This window comes from Orycteropus afer, unplaced genomic scaffold (assembly GCF_000298275.1).
Source record: "Orycteropus afer afer isolate SDZICR_OR568_19922 unplaced genomic scaffold, OryAfe1.0 scaffold00061, whole genome shotgun sequence".
Taxonomy (NCBI): Eukaryota; Metazoa; Chordata; class Mammalia; order Tubulidentata; family Orycteropodidae; genus Orycteropus; species Orycteropus afer.
The window spans coordinates 2,621,542-2,640,618 of record NW_006921648.1 but is presented as its reverse complement, the minus strand read 5'-3'; the positions used below and the strand labels follow the sequence as shown (position 1 = coordinate 2,640,618).

At 50.7% G+C, this 19,077-nt stretch overlaps 1 protein-coding gene across 1 annotated transcript in view; it reads left to right on the top strand.

Annotated features, from left to right (window-relative positions):
- Positions 1-7,107: 7,107 nt before the first annotated feature.
- Positions 7,108-19,077, top strand: part of LOC103195935 (CREB binding protein) — a 105,261-nt gene continuing 93,291 nt past the window's right edge. Inside the window, exons 1-2 of the mRNA XM_007939577.2 lie at positions 7,108-7,144; positions 7,245-7,957. Of these exons, the coding sequence (XP_007937768.2) occupies positions 7,108-7,144; positions 7,245-7,957 (750 nt within the window). The remainder of the gene's footprint in view (positions 7,145-7,244; positions 7,958-19,077) is intronic.

Sequence of the window (19,077 nt, the reverse complement as noted above, 5' to 3'; positions counted from 1 at the left end):
CAGGTGGCCTTGCACTCGCTTGGTGACGACTTTCTCCCCCCACACCGACTGAACTTTGCCACCACTCTCTCCTCACTAAGTCCTTGCTGGTGCCCCAGGCTTCTGTGAGTGTCGGGGAGAGGGGGCCCTCGCAGTTGCAATCTCTCTCGGGTCAGCTTAATGGACAGGGCGGACCCCGGGTTGGCTGCCAGGAAGCCCCAAAGGAAGTTCCCGTCCCTAGACAGCGGTGGTTGCAGGAGTTGGGGGGTCCGCGCTGAGGTGATGCCCCTGAAGCCGGGGGGCCAGGAGCGCTGTGCGTTTCAGCCCCTGCAGCTCCTTCTTGGGCTTGACCTTGGCTTCGTTGTTTGCTTGCTCGTTTGAGCGCCCTTGAGGTGGCGTCAGCAGGGAGAGGAGAGGCACTTGCCTGGCACCGGAGGTGACGGCTCAGTGCCCACTCCCAGGCACTGCTGGTGGTTGGAATTGTCGGCTGCCACACTCCGGGTGAGTTGGGACACTAACTGTATAGAAAGCGTGGCTGTGCTGTGTTGCAGTACTGTGCCCTGCGTGCTTCACGCCCATGTGTTTGAACTGGAGAGAAGGGAACCGTGGCGACAGGCCGTGGGGAAAGGAGGGTGTGGTATGGGTCTACAGGCGCCCTCCACAAACCCCACCCACCCAATCTGCCTGTGCATTTGGGTGTACACGCTTGGAGGTGTTTGCCCGGCAGGTGGGGACATTAGTGTAATTAGTCAGCCCTTGCCCCACCCCCGTCCCTGGGAGGTGTGTTTGCTCAAACCAGGATGAGAGGCCATGGTTAAGGTGGACGGACGGACACCCACTACAGTGAGCCTGAGACTCGGTGCCTGCTCATAGTGACAGCGAGTGTGCATGCATTCAGGCAAGGCCTGGAATAAAACGTCAGTCAGTGGAAACCAGTGAACCGAGAGTGGCAAGTTGTTGGGGGAATCTTGAAGGATAAAAACATTTTAGAGTAAAAGTTTGTGTGTGTGTAAAATAAAACAACCTCCCCAGTCCCTGGGATGAGGGGAAGGGATCACGTCCCGGAGATGAAGAAGCGCTTGGCGCTGGACACGGCTGATCGGAAAGTCAGGGTGTGTGCCCTGTCGGGCTTTGGTTTCTTCCCATTGTTCTGCGCGGAACTGGGGGGCTGCCCGCAAACCCTGCGGGTGATGGCGCTGCTCTTTGGAGTTTGCCTGCCCCTTTGAGCCCAGGCCTTCTCTGGAACAGTGCGCAGGGACACCGCGAGAGCCCTCTGGGGGAGGCTGCGGGCCGTTCTGAGTTGTAAATAGGAGCCCCCTGGTGTTGGGCCCTGACAGGCGCCCGCGCCCCTGCGTAGACACAGACACAGAGCGCCGCCACATCTCTCCCCTGCGAAGCAATTGCTGGGTTTGAACCCCGGACATTTGGGTATACATCCGAGCCCTTTAACTACAGTGCCCCCAGGGCTCCTGAGTTGGAAGAGTGCTGAGCAAGAGCTGGTGCATGTGTGTGAGCCTGGGGGCGGTAAGGGCACCCGTCTGTAATGTTGGGGAGAATGGTGAGCTTGTTTTCCGATTCAGAACAAGACGACAGTCAGGGTCACGTGTCTCGCAGCCCCTCATGGAGGGCGCTCCGCAGATCAGCTGCCCTGTCGTCTTCCTAAATGGCCGAGAAGGGCCGAGCATTGTCCGGGATCACGGCTAACACGCTGCTGCCCTGAGTGGGTCTGCCTCAGGAGAAGGACTGGGGACAGCTGACAGTGTGTGCGAAGGACCGCGCGTTAAGTACTAGATCAGCAGCAGTCAGTCCCTACAGCTTGGCGGGTGACCAGGATCGTGTTGAAGGGTGTGCTTAGGAGGGACGGGCCAGGGAGCTCAGGGAGGCAGGGTGAGGCTTTCTGCAGCCTGGTCTCAAAACTCTGTGTGTGTCTGTGTGTGTGCGTGTGCGGGCGTGGGCTTGGCAAGCGGTACCAACCCTCAGAGTGTGGGAGGAAGGAGAAATGGTGAGAGGTGTAAGTGCACGGAGAACCTCCGGGGCTCACAGGAGGGCCGGTCCGTTCTGCAGGGGTAGCCTCAGAAGTTCCTGGTAGCTCTTTGAGACAGTGTCTAGTTGGGGTGGGGGTTGGAAGTGGGTTTCTTAGAGAGAGGCAGGCGGGCAGAAAGGTGGTTGTCGGGGAGCCAGCTCACTGTGTGAGAGGAGGGCTGAGAAGAAGGGAGGGGTGTATTCGGGGGGCCTGGGATGTCTTCTGTAGACATGGTTCCAACCGCAGGTGACAGTAAACAGCTCCAGCGGCTGAAGTGGGAGCACGCGCGTCATCTCCCAGGACCCGTCTGAAGGAGTGAGGCTCCCAGGTTGGATAATTCAGCGGCTCAGGGATGCCTGGTGTTTGGCGACCCCTCTTCACGGCAGGAGAGTCGCCATGGTTCCCTGGTGGCATGCAGTGGAATAGGGCCGTCTCCTATTGGGATAGAAAACCTTTTCCAGAGCTGTGTCCGCAGACTCCCTTACAGAGCCCCTTAGCTGGGAGGTGTCACCTGCAAGGGACACGGGATCCAGGGATCAGCTTGAGCTCTGGTAGCATAGTGGCTAAGGCACTTGACTGCTCACCAGATGGCTGGCGGTTCAAACCCACCAGCCACTCCTCGGAAGGAAGGTTGGGCAGTCCTACTTCCGTAGTGATGCTGCCTCGGAAACCCAAGGAGGGGTCGCTATGAGTCAGGGCTGACTCGACGGCACATAACAACAACAACAACCGCTCCCTGTAGCGGGGAAGGGAACCCTTTCCTGCAGGAGTCACCTGGCCCCCATCTTGGAACAGGCTGGTCTCCCCAGCAGAGGAGGGGAGCTTGTGGGTTCGTGGTCGTTGGGGCTGCTGTGAGGGAGGAAAGGGGTCTCGTTTTCTGAAGGCACGTGGTTGCAGGGAGAGGAGAGGCATGAGGAATTAGAAGAGGGAAGGGAAGCACCGCGTGCCCTGACCCGTCCCCCACCCCCGTACCAGTGCCCCCATTTTTGTTTCTGGCATGTTCCTTACCAGCTGCTGTCCGCTGCACATACTTTTAATTAGTTCTGGTTTTACTCTGTGTGCCATGTGGTGTACGTTTTTTATTTGCATATGTTTTTACACACTCTAGAAACTCCTTCCCACATTTCTGCATAACTCATGCTGCTTGTGGCAGACGGACACTACTGTGTACAGCGGTTTCCACAGCCTTCCTGTTACCGGGTAGCAGCGATGAGAGCTGTAAACTAATCCTTGGCATTCACCCTGTGCGGGCGCCGTTGTAGGTGCATCACAGTTGCACGTTCGTGTAACCGTCACGAGGACCCTGCGAGGCGTAGAGGACACAGGCGCAGAGCGGTTGGTCATTCGCCCGCGGTCCCGCGGCTGGGCGGGAGAGCCGGGCTGGAGCTGGGACGGAGAGCCCGCCGGGTGCGTCTGAGGTCTGTAACCGCTGGCCCCAGCTGCCTCTGCAAAGCGGGCCTCTCTTCAGTTACCGTGACGGATCATCCCGTGACCCACTGTCTCCACAGGTCCGGCCCTGCTCACGTGGGCCTCTCCTGGTTGGTGGGGTTTGAAGAGTAATGGGAGATGAGGGAGTGAGGAGCGCACAGAGACACACCTGCAGAGGACTGTCAGCTTTGAGGGGGACCAGAGGACAGCGCGTGCTTGATCTCCACCTGCGTGGTTACCGGGGAGGACGCTCTGTTTCGTTGACTGTTTTCTCTTCCTCTGTGATAATTATCTGCTCGAACCCTCTGTCCCTTACCCTGTGAAGTCTGTGGTTTTCACCAAGTGGCATGGGTGACATTAACCTGGTCATAAGACACACGTGTTTTTAATCTCTTTATTTTGAACCATTTTCAGTTTAAGGAGTTCTGGTGACATAGTGGCTAACTACTCAACTGCAAACCAAAAGGTCACCTGGTGGTTTGAACCTACGAGCTGCTCTGTGGGAGAAAGATGGGGCAGTCTGCTTCTGTACAGACTGACAGCCTTGGAAATACTATGGGGCAGTTCCACTCTGTCCTCTACAGGTGCTATAAGTCAGAGTCCACGGCAGTGGGTTTTTGTTTTTTCTCTGTATATCCTTAAAAAAAGTTACCTCTACAGCTTCAACAGCATGCTGTGGAAAGCCTGAAGGGTGACTAGGGCCCATAGTCCTGGGGGTTTCACCAGTTTCTATCAGACCCGTAAGCCTGGTCTTTTTTTTTTTAAATGATTTTTGACTTTTGTTCCACATTTTTCTTCCACTCTATCCAGGATCTCCTGCACTGATCCCTCTCTGAGTGGTTGACAGTGGTAGCTGGGAACCATCTACTTCTTCTGGTCTCAGGGTCATACAGGCTGAGACTCACTCACATGGCCCACTAGTCCCTTGGACTAAATGTTTCCATGCGTGTTTGGTTTTCTTCATTCTTGTTTGCTCTGGACGAGGAGAGACCAATTGTTGCACCTAGATGGCTGCTTGCAAACTTTTAAGAGCCCAGTTGATACTCACCAAAGTAGGATGTAGAGCATTGTTTTTTATTTTTTAATGTTTTTTATTGTGATTTGGGTGAAAGTTTATAGAGCAAATTCACTTTCCGTACAGCAGTTCACATACGCTTTGTCTCATGCCGTTGACTACAATTTACCACAATGCAACAGCTCCCCTACCACTTCCTCCGGATAGTTACCTCTTCCCTGTGTCCATCCCTCCATACACTCCTGCTCACTGAGCTGTCTCCCTGTGCATAAGCAGCCCTTCTTTCTCCCATGATTGTTCTCTCCAGGGAGTGTATCTACCTCAGGTAAATGTTCACCTCATATGCCTGTCTTTTGTTTGGCTGGAAGCCACTGGAGTGGGTTCAATTCCAAACCTGAAGGGCAGCTAGGGGCCATAGTCTCAGTGGTTTCACCAGGCTCCATTAGACCAGCAAAGCTGCCCCCCCTCCCCGCAATGATTTTGAGTTTTGTTCCACATTATTCTCCCTCTCTATCCAGGATCTCCTACAAAGACCCCCCTCCGAGTGGTTGACAGTGGTAGCCTGGCACCATCTAGTTCTTCTGGTCTCATAGTTGTATAGGTTGTGGATCACATGGTATACCAGTCGCTAGGACTAATTGTTTCCATGAATCTTTGGTTTTCTTCATTCTTCTTTGCTCTGGATGAGGAGAGACCCATGGTTGCATCTAGATGTCTGCTTGCAAGCTTTTAAGATCTTTAGAGCATTATTTTTGTGGAGTATGTTACACCATTTGAGCTTGCTATCCCCTGCAACCATGGTCCCAAGCCCACAGGTCTAATAACTTGCTCCCTCAGGGTGTTTGTAGCCAAGACGTTATCATAACCTTGCCCTTATTCTAGTTATATGGACATTCCTTTTTTTTTTTTTTTTTTTTAATTGTGATTTGGGTGAAGGTTTACAGAGCAAATTCACTTTCCATACAGCGGTTCACATATACTTTGTCTCGTGACATTGACCACAGTTTACCACAATGCAACAGCTCCCCTCCCACTTCCTCCCCATAGTTACCTCTTCCCTGTGTCCATCCCTCCATACACTCCTGCCCCCTGAGCTGTCTGCCTGTGCATAAGCAGCCCTTCTTTCTCCCGTGATTGTTCTCTCCAAGGAGTGTATCTACTTGAGGTAAATGTTCAATTCATATGCCTGTCTTTTGTTTGGCTGGAAACCACAGGTGTGGGTTCAATTCCAAATCTGAAGGGCAGCTAGGGGCCATAGTCTCATGCTCCTACCAGGCCCTATCAGACCAGCAAACCTGGTCCCCCCCTCTTTTTTTTTTTTTTTTTTTCTCTAAATGATTTTGAGTTTTGTTTCACGTTGTTCTCCCTCTCTATCAAGGATCTCCTACATAGATCCCCTTCCAAGTGGATGACAGTAGTAGCCAGGCACCATTTAGTGCTTCTGGTCTCATAGTCGTATAGGCTGCAGATCGGATGGTGTACCAGTCACTAGGACTAATTGTTTCCATGAATTTTGGTTTTCTTCGTTCTTCTTTGCTGTGGATGAGGAGAGACCCATTGTTGCATCTAGATGGCAGCTTGCTAGCTTTTAAGAACCCAGTCACTACTCGTATATGGGCATTCTTACAGCACATACAAATATGTATGTAGAGATAACGTCTGCCAGCCTTATTTATGGTTATGGGTATATTCCCTTTTGCCTAGACATACCTGGTCCTTCAGCCTGTCTACTTACCTGTCTACCCGTAGATTAGTGTTTGTTATCACTGATTATTCAGTATTGCATGTATAAAAGCATTTGTCTTTGTTCTCTGTACCTCTTCTGTACGTACCTCTCTGTGTCTTCCCTTTCCTTAGTGTTACTTTGTTGGTCAGTTGCTTTTTGTGTATTACCTTTCCCTTCAGCCACATCAGTACTTGTCTCTCCTTATCTAGCAGTGTTCCCTCCCCTCCCCTCCCATCCCTAGTGACCAGCTAAGAAAGTTTCCATCCACATATAAACGTTTCCTTGACTTTTTTTTTTCCCACAATAGTGGACTAAATACAATACTTGTCCTTCTTCAATTGACTTATTTCACTCAGCATAATGTCCTCCAAGTTCATGCACGTTATGTGGTGTTTTGCAGATTCTACATTATTCTTTGGGGTTGTATAGTATTCCATTGTGTGTATGTACCACAGTTTGGTTATCCATTCTTCTGTTGATGGACACCTAGGTTGTTTCCATCTTTTTGCTATTGTGAATAGTGCTGCGATGAACGTGGGTGTGCATATGTCTATTCTTGTCCTGGCTGTTGCTTCTTTAGGATGTATACCTAGTAATGGGATTGCTGGATCAAATGGGATTTCTCATTCCATCTTTTCAAGGACTTGCCACGCTGATTTCCGCAGTGGTTGTTCACACACACATGTTCTTGAAAGTGGTTACCGTTGCGATCCAGTGGGTCTGGGGTCTTGCTCTTGTTCTCCTTTGACTGTGTGTTTGCGTTTGTCTCCATACCCTCACTTTAGTGACTGTTTGAGACTCTACACAATGGAACCTTGGGAGGGCTTGCCGCCTAGGCTCTCTGTTTAACTTTTCCTTCCTCAGAATCTGAAAACGGTTCTTCTGTTTTGTTTTCTCAAGTGAGCTTTCTGATCATCTTGACGTTACTCTTAAGACATGCTGGCGTCGTGGGCTGAAGACACGCTTGTGTCGCGTGCCGAATGCCCTAGAGTTTTAGATCATGATGACATATGATAGTTGGAAAGCTCTTACAGTTGCTTCATGTCTCATTTCTGTTTCTGTTTAATTTCTAGATTTCGGATCATTGTTTGACTTGGAAAATGATCTTCCTGATGAACTGATCCCCAATGGAGGAGAATTAGGCCTTTTAAACAGTGGGAACCTTGTTCCAGATGCTGCATCCAAACACAAACAGCTGTCGGAGCTTCTGCGAGGAGGCAGTGGCTCTAGCATCAACCCAGGAATCGGGAATGTGAGCGCCAGCAGCCCCGTGCAGCAAGGCCTTGGGGCCCAGGCCCAGGGGCCGCCCAACAGCGCCAGCATGGCCAGCCTGGGGGCCATGGGTAAGAGCCCGCTGAGCCAGGGGGACTCTTCCGGCCCCAGCCTGCCTAAGCAGGCAGCCAGCACCTCGGGGCCCACCCCCCCTGCCTCCCAAGCACTGAACCCGCAAGCACAAAAGCCGGTGGGACTGGTGAGCAGCAGCCCCGCCGCGCCGCAGGCTGGGCCCGGGATCTGCATGAGCGCGAACTTCAGTCAGCCCCACCAGGGCCTGCTCAACAGTAACTCTGGCCACGGGCTCATGAGTCAGGCGCAGCAGGGGCAGACGCAGGTCTTGAATGGATCTCTCGGGGCTGCGGGCCGAGGAAGGGGAGCTGGGATGCCGTACCCTGGACCGGCCATGCAGGGGGCCTCGGGCAGCGTGCTGGCTGAGACGCTCACGCAGGTGTCACCCCAAATGGCCAGCCATGCGGGACTGAGCACGGCGCAGGCCGGAGGCATGACCAAGGTGAGTGGCACATTGCTTGATATCTCCTCCCTCAGCTGGCTTTTCCCAAAACCAAGTAACACGTTAAGTGGGGCCCTGGGCCCAAACTTCAGGGGTCTTTGCAGATGCCACCTGGCTTGGAAGAGACGGGTGTGTTATCCGGATCCCCTCTTTCCCGGGTAAAAGTTCTGCCCGATGTCTGTCTGTCTTCATGTATTTAAATTTGGGTGTAAATTCACAGAGCAAATTCATTTTCTATACAGCATTTCTTCCCCATTTTGTTTCATGACATTGACCATAATCCCCCACAATGGAACAGCTCTCTTCCCACTTCCTCCCTGTAGTTCCCTCTTCCCTGTGTCCTTCTTTCACGGGCATTCCCGCTCCCTGGCCTGTCTCCCTGTGCAAACACTGCTCTTCTGTTCGCCCAGGATTGATCGTTCTAAGGAGTGTATTTCCCTGGTGTAGATGTTCACTCTTTATGCCTGTCTGTTGTTTTGCTGCAAGCAAATCAGCCTCTGCCTGATGTCTTTAGAATGAGACTTCTCAAAGAAGCCAGCAGGACAGTGGCCTGCAGACAGTGGTGTTTGACGGTGGAAGGCCATGTTTGGGCAGGGTGCCGCTTTTCACCTGTGGGGGAGAGCTGTGGACAGAGGAGCACACTCACTCCCCTTGGGAACTGGCACCTCCCTGCAGTGGTGAGCGTGTTAGGGGGCTTGTGGCCTCCCCTGTGCCTGTCCAGTACCAGTGACTGGACTTGGCCAGTCAGCCCCACACTGACTCTGGTGACCCCGAGTGTGTCACAGCAGTGCTGTGTGCCGTGGGGTTTTCAGCGGCCGATCGTTGGGAACTGCTTCTGGGTGAACTCCGACCTCCAGCCTTTCGGTTAGGAGCCGAGTGCCTTAGCCGTTGCCACTACCCAGTCAGGTATTGATCGTCACGGCTTCTGTCTTACTGATGAAGCACCTGTGTTCTGAGCATGTCGGCGCAGCTCCTCCCACATTGCAGGGCTGAAAGGTGGCAGAGCCGGGGGAGGCCTGGGCCCTGGGTCCCCGACGAGACCCTGCAGCGTGTCCTGGGAATGGCTTAGAAGTGCATGTTCTCAGGCCTTGCCCCAGACCTCCTGAAGCAGAAACTGAGGAGCTGGCCCCACTGTCTAGGTTTTAAGCCCCCTTCAGGTGGGTCTGAGGCCCGTGCAAGGGTGAATGGTCAGGGAACAGTCAGGACTGCGGTTTGCAGCCCAGAGCCTTACCAGTGGAGACTGGGAGCTGAACTCTGGGGGAAAGGCCGAGCTGGAGAGCAGGCGGCTGAGAAAGACGAAAACTGACGCGGGAGGAAGAAGGTGGAGGGCGGAAGGCGGGGTCCCCGTGCAGGAAGAGCTGCAGAAGACACCCTCCAACCGGGGCTTTCTGACCCCCTGCGCGGTGCTCCTGTTGCGGGCAGTGTTTGGTACAGCAAGTTCCAGAACAGGAAAGCTGGCCAGGCTGTTCTTGGGGTCTGGTTGGTCTCGAATGAGGGAAGGGGACGGAAAGGGCAGAACAGAGTTTCCCTGCAGGGGTGATAGGAGCGCTCAGTGCTGGTGTGGAGGCCCTGTCTCAGGCCAGGGGGAAGATTGTTGTTTTAAAACTTAATGAAGTGAAGTAATGCTCAGAGTTAAAACAGCACTTATTTCTTTGGAAACGTTAGTGGTCCCTGGCACCTGGAGATGGTCTCTGTGTGCACGTCCTTTAGGGCCTGGGGTTGAGAGGGAATTGGGAATGGAGTGTGGTCCCTGGTGGGTGATGTTCTGCCTCGCAGTACTTCTCCCCTCCTTCCACCTACCAGGTAGGAACCTTTCTATTTTGAAGAATTCAGATCACAAAGTTAAGTAAGAGCCATGCATTGGTTCTCAAACTCTATGGTCTTGGGGCCCTTGAATACTATCTTTTTACACAAACGATGTGTGGTGTTTTTTCCACACAACGCAGCCACCCTGCCTGTTAGTTTCCTGTGTGTACTCTGTGTGTTTGATATGGGTGCACGTTATTTTCATGGATGTGTACGAAAAGAGGGTAATCTTAAAAATTAATGAGGACCCAAAGGGATTTTCTAGGTGTGGATTATATCTGGTAATATTTACCCCAAACCAAACCAAACTCGCTGCCGTCGAATCAGATCCGACTTACAACGACCCCTCCTTAGGTTTCTGAGGCGGCATCACTACCAAGGTAGATTACTGCATCTTCCTTCCAAGGAGTGGCTGGTTCATCTGAACTGCGAGGCTTCTGCTTAGCAGTCAAACGCCTTAGGCACTGCACCACCAGAGCTCCCGATATCTACCCCATTAGATATGAAAACGGTCTTCATCACATGTCATGAAGACTCTGGAAAATCCTACCATGTACTTAGCGGGAAAAGGACAGAGAGCGTCTTAGTTGTTTAGGAAAATGGTTTTGATTCTCTCCATCCCCCCAAGAAGAAGACCTCTGGCTCCCTGGACCACGCTCTGAGAACTGCCGTGACCGTCTCTGAAAGTTGGGCTTTCACACTGTAATGCAACCCATTATTCCCCACGTAGTCTCTTCACACCATCTCAGGTCCCCTGCACATCCATCTTTCCAGTCGTCTCTTATATCATCATTTACTTTTACACATTTTTACTCAGAGTCTTAATAATCCCTATCTTAGGCGGTTGGCACGGCTTGTGAGGGTTTAGTCATACGTGGGATCCTTGCAGTTGTTTGTTGAGCCTGGCGGTTTGGTAGCGGTCGTGTGCGTTGTCCGGGGTTTTGCCAGTTGTGGCGCTGTCCTTCACGGTCTGCTGTCTGCCAGGCTGTCCCTCCCCATCCTTGGGGGTCCTTCCTTTGTCCAGCATGAGCTTGTCCAGACGGGGCGTGGTGAGCATCTGTCTACTCTTGGAAAGTGAGCCGGTGAGCACGCAGCGACAGTCAGCTCCGTTGTTTGTAGGTGTCCTGAAGAGACCCACGGGCTGGGGACAAACTTCCTGAAAGGCTTGGCATGCCCTTTGGGTGGGATGTAAGACAGAGAGGGTGGGAGAGATCGAGAGCCAAAGGTCTGTCCAGCCTGTCCTTGTCTGTTGCGTCACCATAGCTCAGCCAGGGGAGATGATCTTACCATGCACGAGGGGGAAAGGGACGGTGCTGCAGGATAATTTGGTTTTTAAAATTGTTTACTAACTACAAGTTGTGTCCTTTACTGCATTATCCCACCGCCGCGGTTGTAGCGAAACTCAGGGAATGTGGTAAGGGCCACTGAGTTGTACCTGGAGAAATTGTTGAAATAGTGTATCTTTGGAATGTATATTTTCACCAGAATCATTGCCGAGGAGATTTATATTCCCTATGAAATCCGTTTTAAAGAGTAGCTCACCCCAGCCCCCCTTACAGGTAACCACTTCTACACAGGTAATAGGAGTGGCTCTGGTGGCATGGTTCCTAAAGCATTTGACTGCTCACCAGAAGGCTGGCAGTTCAGACCCACCAGCCACTCCTCAGAAGGAAGACTGGGCAATCTACTTCCGTAGAGATACTGTCTCGGAAACCCAAGGAGGGGTCACTGTGAGTTAGATTGATTCGACACGACAGCTGTATACAGGTAGCATTTACAAACCTACGTTTTCAGTACACAGTGGGACCAAAGGACATAAGCTCCTTGGTGGTTCCCTTAACGACACAGGCACACCTTGGAGATGTCCCAGGTGTGATTCTGGAGCACCATAATAAAGTGAGTCACACCGATTTTCTGGTTTCCCAGTGCATAGAAAAGTTACGTTCACACCAAACTCTAGTCAACTAAATGTGCAATAGCATGATGAAAAGGTTTGAAATACTGTAAGAATGACCAAAACGGGTCACAGAGACATGAAGTGTGCACACGCTGTTGGGAAAGTGGCACCAACAGACTTGCGTGACACAGGGTTGCCGCGGACCTTGCATCTGTAAAAGGCGCTGTTACCTGCAGAGCGCAATAAAGCAGAGAACTACGAAGCCGACCTGGCTGATGGGGAAAGTCTCCTACCGCCTACAGGCAACCTCCTTCCTGTAGGACCCACCGCCTACAGGCGACCTGCCTGTAGGACCTGCCGCCTATAGGCAACCACCTTCCTGTAGGACCTGCTGCCTACAGGTGACCTTCCTAGGCAGTAGGTACCTTTCCATATCAGCGCAGATGGATTTTTCTTGTTTTTTCTGCTGATGGCCAAGCATCCCATTCTGTCATGCACAAGTCTCTCTAGTTCCTGCCTTTTCACTGGTGTAGACCGTGAGGGCACATCCACAGGCATTGTGGGATAGACTCTGAAAAGCAAGACTGCTGGGTCAAAGACTGTGTTACAAGCGTTGTTTTGTTTCTAAAAAGTCACATCATTCACGGTTTAACAACAACTGAACAAGCAGCTTAAAGGGAAGACCTGAGAAGTGACCTCCCTTATTCCTGACCTTTGGTTCTCCCAGATTCTCTTGCCAAAGGCAGCTGTTGTTCCTTATCCGTTCAGCGGAGGAGGTCCTGCGTGTGCAGGGCTATGTGTGTCGATAACGCCTCTTAACATAGACAGTCTAGTACACACATCCGTGAGGGGGAAATAAACACATACGTATCCTCCCCACACACACACCGGACAGTGTAAGTTGGAAATTAGTCCATGTTGCATGTAGCTCTCAGGCATTCTTTTTTTTGTTGTTGTTGTCATTTTTCAGTTTTTTATTGTGATTTGGGTGGAAGCTTACAGAGCACATTGGTTTTCCATTGAAGAATCCATACACGTTTTGTTTCGTGACGCTGACTGTAGTCCCCACAATGTAACGGCGCTCTTCCCACCTCCTCCCTGTGGCTACCGTTCCCCTTCATCCTTCTTTCTGCCCCTTCCTGCCTCCTGAATTACCCCTGGGCAGATGCTGCCCTTGCTCATCTCGTCCAGTTGATTGTTCTAAGGAGTGTATCCTTCCCTGGTGTCCTTGTTCATCTTTTAGATCTGTCTGAAAGTTGAGCCAGGGGGTGAGTTTAGTTCCAGGACCCAAGGGTGACTAAGGGCTACCGTCTGGGAGGTTCCACCAGATTGTGTCAAACTAGTAAGCCTGGACTTTTTTTTATCATTTTGAGTTTCATTCCACATTTTCCCCGACTCTGTATAAGATCTTCTATCATGATCCTTTTCCGAGCGGTTGGTGGTAGTAGCTGGGCACCATCTAGTTCTTCTGGTCTCAGGGTCATGGAGACTGGGGTTCACGTGATCCATTAACTAGTCCTTTGAACCAATTGTTTTCTTGTGTCTTTGATTTTCTCACTCTGCTTTGCTTTGGACAGGGAGTGCCCAGTAGTTGGCGACTCTCGGCCGTTTTTGGTGCCTCTTCCTGATTTGGGTGTGTGTTAATTTAGAGGACTAACATGTGTTGGTTGGCATTTAGGTGGTTTCTGGCGTTTTACAGTTGCAGTAGTTTGGCTTTGAACATACCTGTACATGTGTCTTTCCATAGCCGAGTGAGTGACTGTATCTACCGGGTAGATCCTTGGAAGTGGAATTTCTAGATTAAGGGATTATTGACATTTTTAAAAAGCACAGATACCAACACATACTCCCCAGAAGTATTGTGCAGATTACACTGTAACTAAAAATGAACAAATTCCTGTCCCCTAAGTCTGATGCCTAAGACATTTGACTGCTGACCTTCAAACCCACCAGCCACTCCTTGGAAGGAAGGTTGGGCAATCTATTTCCATAATGATACCGCCTTGGAAACCCGGGGGGGGGGGTTGCTATGAGTCGATCCGACTCAATGGCCCGTAACGTCAACAGGTCTCACCATCACTGGCTGCTCCTCTTTTCACTTTTTGCCATTTGTTCTGTAAAATCTCAAGTTCTAGTTAGCTTTTGTTTGTAATGAATCTTTTTATAAATTCAATGGCCTTTATTGTTTGCTGATTGTTAGCTTATAATTGTCTACTTTACTGTTGAATTTTTTCCCATGTTTTGTTGTTGGGTTGTGAGAATTCTTTGTATATTAGAGGTAGAAGCCTTTTAATAAATGTGTCCATTCCCTCCCCTATTTTCATTTGCCAGAATTTGTCTTACCAGGAACGTGACCACAGAGGCTCGCAATGTGATGGGGCTGTGTGTTTACCATATGGATGTTTTCCCTTTTTATGGAAAGGAATTTATCTAGTTTTTCCTTTATGGTTTTTACGTTTTCTCCCCCAATGATTACAGGGTTTAGTAGGAAAGTAACAGGTTACAATTCAGGTTCAGGGACATGCTGTGCGATCAGGACAGCCTCCCTTCGGCCATGCCCGCAGGCCCGCCGCTCTCTGGCCTTTGCCCCGCTCTAGCGAGGGTTACAGAGCTCTTGTAGCTCTGCTGATAGGTGCACCTCGGAGCTCCCCACCCCACCAGCAAGCCTCCTGCCAGAAGGCGCTCAGCTTTCTCGCGCCAGGGCCGGCGTGGCTTCTGAGTTTTGTGTCGTGCTTTCCCTGTTCCAGAGTTACCTGGGCTCTGGGAGATTCCCCCTTGCAGCTGGACTCTTTAAGCCAGGATGTGTTTCGGCTCTTACGATCAGTGAGAGAGGGATCCAAAATACATTTTTCAAAGTTACAGTCGCTGCAGTCCCATTGATTGAGATGTCATCTGTGGTTTCCCTGTTGATGTGACACCATTTTTGGTGTAGACGTCTTAGTTCCGTTGCCTTGCACTGGGCGTTGGGTCTAATTCTGATTTGTCGTCGAGGTTTTTGTCCCGGGGAGCTGACCCTAGCTGTTGAATGAATGAATTACGTGGTGATGGAGTGAATTGCCCTTCATTCCTTCCAGGGATGCCAGTATCGTCTTTACCATTCTGTGCTCCCTTCCGTGTGTGCCTGTCTCCACCCCAGGCTGCAGGTCAGAATTTGCTGGGCCTGCGCCCCCCTGCGCAGCAGTCCACCAGGGTCTCTGGTGGCGCGGCCTGGGAATTAATAGGCTCCGTAGTGGTGCAGGTGATTTTAATGGCAGCTGAGGTGGAGACACAACGGTTTTAGAAAAATTTCGAACCGTTTTTCAAATTCCTAAAACCCAAACGCTGTTGGCACTTTGATTGTGATTGTGTTGAATGTCATACATCATTGTAGGAGTTTGATCGTTTGACGGTGCTGTGGCTTCCTGGGCTGTCTTACCCTGGAAATCCAGGTCCCGCCTTTGCGTGGAGCCTACCATCAATTTCTCCTCCTGGGCACTGCACCGTTCTCGTTTCTGGGTGTGTTTCGTTTTTTTGTTGCTTTTCGGGGCGGGTGCTTCCATCTCTCTAAGCAGCTGTTGTTTTGAGTGTAACAGAGGTATCTGTGTGTGCACGACATGTTGGTCACCAGGCCACTTTTCAGAATTCTCTCGTTTGGATTCTTCACCAGTGCGTCTCTGGGGTTTGCTGAGTTAGAAAGCCGTCCTTTTTATTTTTGGTACTTTGGTCTCTGCCCTGCCTGCCGGTATTTCTACCAGCGCTTTTGCCTGGGCGTCCCTGCCTTGTATCTGCCTTGTATCTGAGCAGAGATACAGCGAGTGTTTTTATTCTGACGTATGATGTTAGCTTTGGTCTGCAGCCAACAAGTGTGTGTCTTTTTCAGATTGGGGAATGATCTCGTCCTCATTCATCAGATGCTGGGTTTATCGGGTTCCTTTTCAGCATCCATGGTGATCACCCTGTGATTTTCCTCTTTTGTTTTATTTTTGCGACAGACTATCCCAGAGGGTCTCCTGATGCCGAGTGGAACCAGTCCCGTGATTAGGAAATTGAAAGTTAATGCGTCACTGAATTTTCTTTCCTGGTGCTTCATTTAGCCTTTTTGCTGCTCCCTAATCAATTCTGAGATTGATCCATGGTTCCTTTTTGGTGTCTTTGCCAGATTCTGATATGTGTGTCATGTGAACATCTGTCCTCTGGACCAGTGTGAATAGTACTGGAAAGTTCTGTCCCTGGGGAGTTAAGAGACACCACCTGTGCCAGTGGGAGGCCCCAGCTTCCTTGTCTGGGGGGGCTTAGGATCTTGGACAACGCTTTGACGGTCTTCTTTGGCTCATGATCCTTTCAGACTTGGTCTCTTGGATTATTGTATTTTTCTTTTGGAAAAGTCTGAATTCACTTTGATTTTGAGAAATACTCAAGGTATTTAACTCTTTTAATCCTCCTTTTAAAAATCATGAAGTGTAGGCACTACTGCAGTTTAAGAAAAGGAGCCCCAGAAGTTGGCCAGCTCTGCATGCTCACAGGGTGAGTAAGGGCAAGCTAGGCTGGTTGGTCACTCACCCATGCCCCCACCTCTTGGGTCACTGTTACCATTAATATCTGAACAGAAAACCATTCCCAACTCAGCCTTTGGTGTGCGTTACCTTAGAGTTGTACTGGAATTCCAGTCCTTCTCAGCCTTCTTGGCGTTTGTGACGGCATCCCCTTTCTCACGCCTGGTTTTGTGTGACTTTCACAGGGATCTTTTAACCAGAGACAGGCCGTCCCGGTAGCATGGTGGGAGCGTTAGCAGGCTGGCGCAGCTTGGGAACAGAGCCCATCTCTCCCTCCATTGCAGCGGGTGCAAACCCGACAGGTCTGCCTGTGACCGTTCTTAGTGGCTGTTCTGGTTTCCTACAGAAAGGAACCCAAATGCTTGTCCTTTAGAAGGAAAGCGAAAGAAACCCGCATATAATAAGCAGGATTTAGGAGTGACGCCCGTACTGAAGGGACACTCCTGGCCGGGTTTGGGGACCTGTGACTTTACAGAGAAGGTGCAGAGGAACACAGGCAGGTGGAGAGAGGAGGATGGTGTGATGTGTTTGGCCAACAGGGCCAGAACCTTTCCTCATTCGAAGGCTGATGGAAACTCTCTTTGTGGCCTTAGAAATCCTTTTAACCCTTTCTCATAACTCACGGTCTGAAAGGGACCAGAATAGTTCGTATGTAAGCCTTCTTCACAGGAGGTTGGATTAGAGATTATTTTTTTAATAAGATTTTTTGGAATATCCTTTAAGAACATAGAGAACGCTCGACAGGAACAGCTAGAGAGCGCCTCACTTGGCGCTCTCCCGAGGAGGCGATCCTGCGTTCAGCCAGAAGCTGGGAGGCCGCGCTTCTTGAAGTCATGGCCCTGGCAGGACTCTCGGGGCCTGTGCACCCCCGAGGCCGCGCCCACCTGCAGTTTCTGATGGAGTGGGCCTGGGGCGAGGCCTGGGGGTCTGCATTTCTCACAGCTCCCAGGTGATGCAGGTAGTGTCAGTCAGGGCCCCCCTCTGAGAGAGACCGTGTGCTCTGAAGGAGCCTGGAGTCGAGGAGGAGGAGGCACGAATGAGCCCCTGAAGGGGCGGCAGTCCACCAGCTCTACTAGAGGGACGGCTCGGCCACCTGCTCTGTTTTGGAAAGACACTGGAAATTTCCGGCGTTTCCTACTGAGAGGAACCAGAGTGGACATCTGTCGGATGCTGTCCCTCCTTCCTGTAATGTCATCCGTCTGGTCCTTAAGGCAATGAAAAGAAAGTCAGGGATTGTGTAGCACACATTCTAACAGCCTCTGTTAAAGACCACAACGAAAACCACTTGTCACTGTCCAGAATGAAAAGCCTGCAAGCTTGGAAGCAAGCCGCGCAGCGTGGGGTGTGGGGAACCCTGTGGGCGCACGCTGGGCGCAGCGGGGGTCAGCAGTTGACACGCCTCCCACATCTTCCTGTTGCGCTTTAGAATGTGGGGTTGGGAGCACGGTGCTCAGCCAAGAATGTGTTTCTTGACACTTTGAGTCATACGAGGTGGTATGTGACCTTACATGGCTGGCCTCGGTGGTCCTCGGCTCTCCTGACAGTGCTTCGTAGCCGCAGCTCAGCCCGAGCCCAGGTCTGAGCTTCCGCAGTTCAAATCCATCTTCCACTGATGATTAGCTGTGGGAAAGTGACTTCACCTTTCTGGGCCCCTGTTTTTCTTTATTCCTGGACTTTACATGATGATAATGACAGTGCCCACCTTGGAGAGCTGTTAAGCAGATTCCAGGAGAGCAGTGATCACCCTCTCGTTCATGGAATTATGCTGCGTCAGCGAGCTCGTGTGTGGCGTCCTCAGCCCAGTGCCTGGTATGGACTAAAAACCCTTCAGAAAACAGTTAGCTTTGGTACACGAAGGATTTGAGTCAGTCTCTAAAAACTCAAAATGTTAATGACACTGCTTTTCTCATGCTTTGGGGGGACATTTCCTTCTCATAATAAAAAGTTGGCATTTATTGTACAGCATTTTGAAAACATATGAGAGTCTAGAGGAGAAAATGTAGCCTGTGCTCCTGTCACCAAGTCATACTTGTTAGCTTCTGACGTTTTTCCTCCGTGTCCCCTGAGTTCATTACTACTCACAGTGACCTGTAGGACAGAGGACTGCCCATAGGGTCTGTCTAGGCTGGTGCCTTTATGGGAGCAAGTGCTCGGTCTTTTCTCTCTCAGAGCTGTTGGTGAGTTCAAACTACTGACCTTTTGCTTGGCAGCTGAACACTTCACCCACTGAGCCACCAGGGCTCCCTGAGGCTTTCCCGGCCTGTCTTATTTATGTGTGTATCTTGTTTAAATAAAGGCATATCTCTTTTTCCTAGTTAACTTTGTACCTGACTATTTTCTGCAACAAAAACTGATCTAATGTTTTGCGTAGTAGCAACATTGAAAACTTCTAAGTTTCCCAGCTGACTGCCTTGAAGATAACATTTGTGAGAAAACCCAATGAATCTTGATACACTACCAGTCAGAGGTAAACATTTAGCATCTAGTGTTAAGATACATTTTATTAAAAATGTTTTATTGTTACTTTGAGTATTACTGGAGTTACAATTGTTGTTGTTGTTATGTGCCGTCAAACCAGCCCTGACTCATAGCCACCCCTCCTTGGGCGACCCCTCCTTGGGTTTCTGAGGCAGTATCACTACAGAAGTAGGATTGCCCAACCTTACTTCTGAGGAGTGGCTGGTGGGTTTGAACCGCCAGCCTTCTGAGTTACAATTAGGTAGAGTGAAATGGACAGATCTTAAGTGTTAGTTTGATGCATTTGTGGAAATTTGTGTACCCACGCAGCGCCCACCCCGTCAAGCTGTATGGCAGTTACATTCTCCCCTGTCATTGCCCCCCCCCCCCCTTTTCCCTTTTCTTCCCTTTTCCTGGTTTCCTTCTTT